Below are 7230 nucleotides of genomic sequence, written 5' to 3' on the forward strand. Positions count from 1 at the left end.
AACCGAAGCTATGTCTTTCAATCCAAATCAACTTGTTGAGTTGCATATAATGTCATGTCCTTGGATGATGTTATGGGTTACAAGTGTTTGATGATAGCTGCGTATATTTTGAACAGAGAAAATAGGAACAGTTGATCAAAGTTGTATTTCAAAGAGGTACCATTATCCAAAACGATGGGGTTTTAGAGGATGGGAGAGAGTATGGGCTTTTCGTTGCATATATTGATTGAACATCTATCCATATGTACTAATTGAGCATATTAATCCCTCGCAGCCCCTATCGAGTCCACGTTTCAAATAGTTGAGCTGTCGTTACTTAGGATCAAATTAACGTTTCAAATCGATAAGTCAAGTTGCCTTTACATGCACATAATGTGCTACTGTACTTAAAAGTGTACTAATATAATCGCTTTCATGCATCTTAAAAACGCGGGAAAATTTAACCGCCTTCGATCGTTCCCTATTTAAACCGAGTCCACCCTCCCTACCATTCTTAACCACCTTCTTCCTCCTCCTCCTCTTGGTTCCTTTCACTTCATTGGTTCCCGCCACTGCAAGTCTGCAACCTCGGCTCTCGGAGCAGCTGTGCTACACATATGGAGGCGGCGCGTACGATGTGGGTGAACGGCCCTATCATCGTTGGCGCAGGCCCGGCGGGGCTGTCGGTGGCGGCGCAGCTCCACACCCACGGCGTGCCTTCAGTGGTGCTGGAGCGCGACGACTGCATCGCGTCCCTGTGGCAGCGCCGCACCTACGACCGGCTCCGGCTCCACCTCCCCAAGCGCTTCTGCGAGCTCCCGGGGATGCCCTTCCCGGCGAGCTACCCGGAGTACCCCACGAAGCACCAGTTCATCTCCTACCTCGAGTCCTACGTCGCCGCCTTCGACATCCGCCCCCGCTTCCGCCAGTCCGTGTCCTCCGCGCGGTTCGACCACGCCGCCGGGCTCTGGCGCGTGCAGGCATCGTCCACGGAGGACGAGAATGAGACCACCACGGAGTACATCGGGCGGTGGCTGGTGGTGGCGACGGGCGAGAACGCGGAGCGCGTCCTGCCGGAGTTCCCCGGCGCCGGGTCGTTCAAGGGCCCCGTGACCCACGTGTCGGAGTACATGTCGGGCGAGCCGTACCGCGGCTCGCGCGTGCTGGTGGTCGGCTGCGGCAACTCCGGCATGGAGGTGTGCCTGGACCTGTGCGACCACGGCGCGCGGCCGGCGATGGTGGTCCGCGACGCCGTGCACGTGCTCCCGCGCGAGATGCTCGGCGTGGCCACCTTCTCCGTGGCCGCCTTCCTGCTCCGCTTCCTGCCGCTCCGGCTCGTGGACCGCCTGCTCGTGCTCCTCGCGGGGCTGTTCCTCGGGAACGACCTGCCGATGCTCGGGCTGAAGAGGCCTACAACAGGAGGTCCGCTGGAGCTCAAGAACTCGAGCGGCAGGACGCCCGTGCTGGACATCGGAGCGCTGGAGAAGATCCGGGCCGGGGAGATCGCGGTGGTGCCAGGCGTGAAGAGGTTCATGGCCGGCGGGGCGGAGATGGTGGACGGGAGCTTCGTGGCGGCCGACGCCGTGGTGCTGGCCACCGGGTACCACAGCAACGTCCCGCAGTGGCTCAAGGGGAGCGACTTCTTCAGCGGCGAGGGGTACCCGAAGGCAGGGTTCCCGGAGGGGTGGAAGGGCGAGTCTGGGCTCTACTCCGTGGGGTTCACGCGCCGGGGCCTCTCCGGAGTCGCCCTCGACGCCATCAGGGTCGCCGGCGACATCGCCGTGGCGTACAACCAAAAGAACAACACATCGTCGTCGTGTACCGGCTGCCCCGTGCTACAGGAGCCGGTACCCTGATCATTGGCATGCTGCGCTGCTTCAGACATCCTGGCAACGGGGGAGTGTCACTCTCGTCACAGATGGCAGTGGCCACAGCTAGCCACAGACGGCAGCCACAGACGGCAGCCACGCCGGGGATCGCCATAGATAGGTAGATCGGCGCCAGCCATGTCAGCAGTGAGGTAGGCAGAGCCCAAATTTTGGCGTGTTTATGGGCGCTGCATCTCACCACCTCTACAATGTACAGCTAGCTAGCTGTGTCGAAATCAATCTGTAGCCTTGGTTGTACTAATAAAACTTGTGCATATCTGATTGGTACCACAGGAGACGACTGACGGCTTGTATGATTGCTGACGTCCCGGCCGAAGAATAAAATCGGTAATCAAGAGCTAGACATGGACTCTGTCAGTGTGAGGATCTAAGGTACCTCTTTTGGTGATCTCTTCATCAATTTTGGCCCACACCCGCAGCTTCAGAGTCATGTGTCCTACTGTACCCATACACTGATGATGACATATACGGTTCAGTTCTCTTCTCTCCCTCCCTGCCAGCGAACATGTCATCAGATGTACTGCAACAAAAGATAAACACACACTGATGATGATGTGACCTACTGTACCCATACACTGATGATGATGGTGATGTATACGGTTCAGTTCTCTTCTCCCCCCCCCCCCCCCCGGGCAGCAAACAATGTCATCAGATGTACTAATAAAACTGTAGCCTTGGTTGTACTAATAAAACTTGTGTGACTGTGCATATTTGATTGGTGCCACAGGAGACGACTGACAGCTTGTATGATTGCTGACGGGAGGAATAAAATCGGTAATCATGAGCTAGACATGGACTCTGTCAGTGTGAGGATCTAAGGTAGCCTCTTTTGGTGATCTTTTCATCAATTTTGGCCCACACCCGCAGCTTCAGAGAGTCATGTGTCCTACTGTACCCATACGCTGATGATGCCCTGATGTATACGGTTCAGTTCTCTTCTCCCACTCCCTGCCGGCAAACATGTCATCATATGTACCGCAACAAAAGATATAGACAGGCAGGTGTTAGCTAACTGTAGTGCTAAGTAACTTTTGGCCATCAACGACGATCTTTTCATCCACTGTTACTTTTGGCTTTCAACGACCATGGTTTGTTCAAGCTGTAAACCCCCTCTGAGGGAAATAATGCAGTAAAACTTTGAAAACCCTTTGAGGTAAATGAAATTAGAGATGCAATCTTTCTAATGGGAAAAAATAAAGCTGCAGGACCCAGATGGGTTACCTGCCGAATTTTTTCAATCCTGCTAGGACATTATAAAATTTGATACGATAGAATGCTTTGTTTCATGCTGGTAAGCTTGACCTTATAGTAGAATGAATTATGGGATTATCCCTCTCATTCCTTAAAAAGAAAGGGGCCAACAAAATTCAACTTTTCATACCCATCTGCTTGTTGAATGTTTGTTTTAATATTTTCTCAAAAGTGCTAGCTCTGAGATTTGATCCTGCTGTTGGTAAGGTAGTGTCAGAATGCTTTTATTCGAGGTAGATTCATTATAGATAGGACGATGTATTTGCATGAATATAAAATAAAGAAATTGTAGGGGTGGTGTTTAAAATTGATTTTGAAAAATCTTAGGACAAAGTCAATTGGGGCTTTTTTTTGTTTAAAAGTCTAGAATTAAGTGGATTTCACCCTACTGTGTGTGGGTGGATTAGGCAATCTGTTGTGGGGTGGGGGCGGGGGTACTCTGTGTGTTAAAATAAATAGCTCTCTTGGCACGGATTTTGGAATTCATAAGGGTGTGAGACAAGGGGATCCTTTGTCTCCTTTGTTGTTTAACATTGTTGGTGATATAGTGCATAGAATGCTTAGAAGGGATCAGAGTAACAATTTCATTTGTGGATTGGTTTCACATTTAGTTCCAAAAGGAGTATGTATACTACATTATGCAGATGATATTGTGGTAGTGTTTCAAGATGGTATAGGAATTCGGGTTAATGTGAAGCTTCTGTTATACTTATTTGAGAATATATCAGGGCTTAAAATCAGGGCAACCCTTTTCGAAAAAAAAATCAGGGCTTAAAATCAACTTTTAAAAAAGTGAAATAATGTTAACTATTGAAGATGGGAATAAGTTGGATGCAGATTTGTTTAACTATCGAATGGGAATTTGGCGAATGAGGTATTTAGGAGATCATATTAGTGGAAGTAGGCTGAAAATAAAAGACCTTACATTTTTGGAAGATAGACATCTCAAACATTTAGACGGTGGCAGGGAGGTTCAATCTCTGTGGTTTTAATTGATTCCTCTCTAAATAGTATTTCTATTTGCTTTATGTCTACACGTTGGAGAATACGGCTAAGGAATTTATTACCCAACATGGGTGGCTGCATAATCGTAGGATTGCGGCACCGTTGGTGTAACTAGCTTCTCTTTTTATGGATTTTTGAGAACTTTTGTATTTACTCTTTTGGAGACCTTGTATTATGTTGGGACGATTGTGTGTATCTTAGCTATGCAGAGGCCGGTTGTTTCGTAATAAAGCGCCCTTTATCGGAAAAAAATGTCACTCTTGCTGTTCCTGAAAACTTTTATCGAAACTTTTGCTAAGATTCAGAAAAGATTTTTCTGGCAAGGTGGCAGTTATGTTAGAAAGTATTATGTGATTAAATGGAAACATATTTGTAAATCTAAGAAGAAAGGAGATCTGGGGATCAAAGGCATGGAAAAGATGAATTTAAGTTTGTTGTGTAAGTGGTGGTGGAAAGTTGAGAGTAGTAAAGGTTTATGCTAAGACTTGGTCAGAGAAAAATACACTTTAAGTAAACCCCTGGCATTTATTGACCATAAACAGTTTGATTCGGAATGCTGATGTGATATTTTGATAGTTAAAGAAATTTATTTAGAAAACAGGAAAATTAGGGTTAGGGTTGCGAAGGAAATTAGTTTTGGGGATGATAGATGGTGCTATGACATGCCTTTACAAACTTCTTTTCCTAATCTGTTTTAAGTGTGCAATGATCAAAAAAAATCTGTAGCTGATGCTAGGATGCTTGGGTGGAATTTTTCATATAGAAGGTGGGTTGATGAAAATCAGCAAAGGCAACAACATAGAATGAAAGACATCTTGTTAACTTATCCTCTAGGTGATGGTAGGGATTCTCCATGTTGGCTGTTATCAAAAAATGGTCTTTTCACTGTAAACTCTTTATATAGGAAGTTTGCTGACACCCGTCCTAATAGTAATTTTAAGCACCGGTTGAAGGCAAAATTTCCTCCAAAAATTAAAATGTGGCTTTGGCTGATTTTACATAATGCAATTGCAAATAAGGATAACATGAAGAAAAGAAAGGTTGGGTTGGGGATATGAAGTGTTGATCTTGAGAGGAAGATCAAAATATACATCATCTTCTTTTCTTGCCATGCAGCTAAGTATATGTGGAGTGTGTAGTTCGCATGTCTTTGGGGGCAAAGGCCTGGAAAGTATTTTTCTTGGATTTCTAATTTGCTTAGAGGAAAAGTTAACTTTCATGTGGTAGGGGTAGCTTTCTTGGGTTGGGCTATGCGGAAGTTACGAAATAGAGCTTGTTTTGAAAAGAAGTTGATTAAGTATCTAGAAGAAATAATTTCTTATGCGTGTTCGTTCCTGAAATATTGGGCAGGGCTTCAGAAGGAAGAAGATGGAGATGAAATGATCAAAGGAGCAAATATCTTGCAGGCGACAGCTCTGGCGTCGCACAAAGGCTCAATCACGTACGTCTTCAACTCTCAGGATTGAAGCGCAAGACTCAGCCACTTACTCTGGTGCCTGATATGATCTGGACATCCTGCTGAAATGTCTTGTGAAGCTTTTCAACTCTTAGGCCTTCTATCAGTTGTATTGGTCAGTGGTTAGATGGATGTTCTCTGTTGAGATGTTGGCTTTTGCTGGAGACTTGTATGTTTGTGGTTTCTCTTAAGTAGGCAGTAGTGCTTGGTAAAAAAAATAGATTGATCTATCGTTGGTGTGTAGTTTTATTTGCAGTCTGAGTACCCAGGTAGATCCTGGGTTTTCCCTTTTCTCTCTTTTTCTTACCCCAGTGGGTGGTGCGACATAAACGACTTTGTTCCGTTATCTCGTTTGATTGATAGTGGAATCCGGAGCAATGTGCTTCGGATGGGGGGAAAATGTTCAACGAAGCGAACGTGCCGCTATGCCTATGCGCTGCTGACTGGTCGCGATCCACCGGTCTCCGTCTGTATGATCCGGAGAAGTTAGTTCAGAAGTAGTACCAATCTGCGCCCATCCTTTCTTTGCTACTCCAAGAAGCAAGCAACCACGCGCCCATATGAGTCTGAATCAATCAAAATGTGATGTACCAAGGAGGAGTTGATCTGCACCTCGTGGTACCACCCACTTGGTGGTTCCACCTCAAAATCACAGCAAACGACATGTTAGTACAAAATTCAGTTAACACAATGAAATTCAGAACAGTGTAAATTCGCAACACGAACAAACACAGACATAGGCTAATCAAGAAACAGGGCAATCACTATTTCAGGCAGACGAATATGCAGGAGCAATCAGTATTTCCACATATCCAAGTCCAGCAGCAGCCCCTCCATGTGCCTGAGTCCTACATTGACATTGGCAGGGCTCTGCATACGCAACTTCATCATTAGCTGCACACCATCAATGCGCTCTCGCACCTCACATCGCAATTACTCCGTGACAGCAACAAGAGAGGCTAGAGGGAATAGCGACACACGGGAGAAAATGCATACATATACTGATATACTAGCTCCTTTAGTCTTGAGGAGAACAAATATACTCCCTCCATTCCACGAATGTTGTCTGAGATTTAGGAAGTATACACATATAGATATACTCGCTCCTTTAGTTATGCAAACAAGAGTTGTACTCTAAATGTTTTCCCCTTATTTCTAGCCTCGTGGCTGGAGTGGGTGGAGGGAACAAGGCCGCCTTAAGAACGGGCAACGGATAAAATTTGCCTCAGGTTAGTGTTGCTGCCTCCCGTGCCGCTCCTCTGGGGCGACACCGAGGGCGAAAACCCTAGCCCCGCTTCCTCCCCCTCCCCCCTTCTCTCCCAGTCTCATCGTCACTAGGGACGAAGCTAGGAAAAAGTATCGTTGGGGTCAGCTCCATATTTTCTCTAATTCGTTGGTGTCATTTTATACAAAATAGCAGTGCTTGGTACTAATTAGTGAAGCGTTCTCCAACAATCACTGGGGTCAGCTGACACCCATGCCACTATGGCAGCTCCGTCACTGGCCGTCACCAGAAGGGACTACCGGGCAAGCCTGTGCGGAACCGATGAAGGTGGCAGCGGGATCTCGCCACTCTGCCTCATGTGGAGGGCTTCGGAACACCGGGCGACAACCCCAAGCGGTGTGGACGGCGTCGATTAGGCACGTGCG

At 47.1% G+C, this 7230-nt stretch overlaps 1 protein-coding gene across 1 annotated transcript; it reads left to right on the plus strand.

Annotated features, from left to right (window-relative positions):
- Positions 1 to 510: 510 nt before the first annotated feature.
- On the plus strand, positions 511 to 2576 carry LOC127308731 (probable indole-3-pyruvate monooxygenase YUCCA9). The gene is made up of 2 exons (XM_071821432.1): positions 511 to 1999; positions 2142 to 2576. Exon 1 carries the CDS (start codon positions 597 to 599, stop codon positions 1833 to 1835), a length of 1239 nt encoding a protein of 412 aa, XP_071677533.1. The 5' UTR covers positions 511 to 596; the 3' UTR covers positions 1836 to 1999; positions 2142 to 2576.
- Positions 2577 to 7230: the final 4654 nt, after the last annotated feature.

This window comes from Lolium perenne, chromosome 6 (assembly GCF_019359855.2).
Source record: "Lolium perenne isolate Kyuss_39 chromosome 6, Kyuss_2.0, whole genome shotgun sequence".
In the NCBI taxonomy this organism is placed as follows: Eukaryota; Viridiplantae; Streptophyta; class Magnoliopsida; order Poales; family Poaceae; genus Lolium; species Lolium perenne.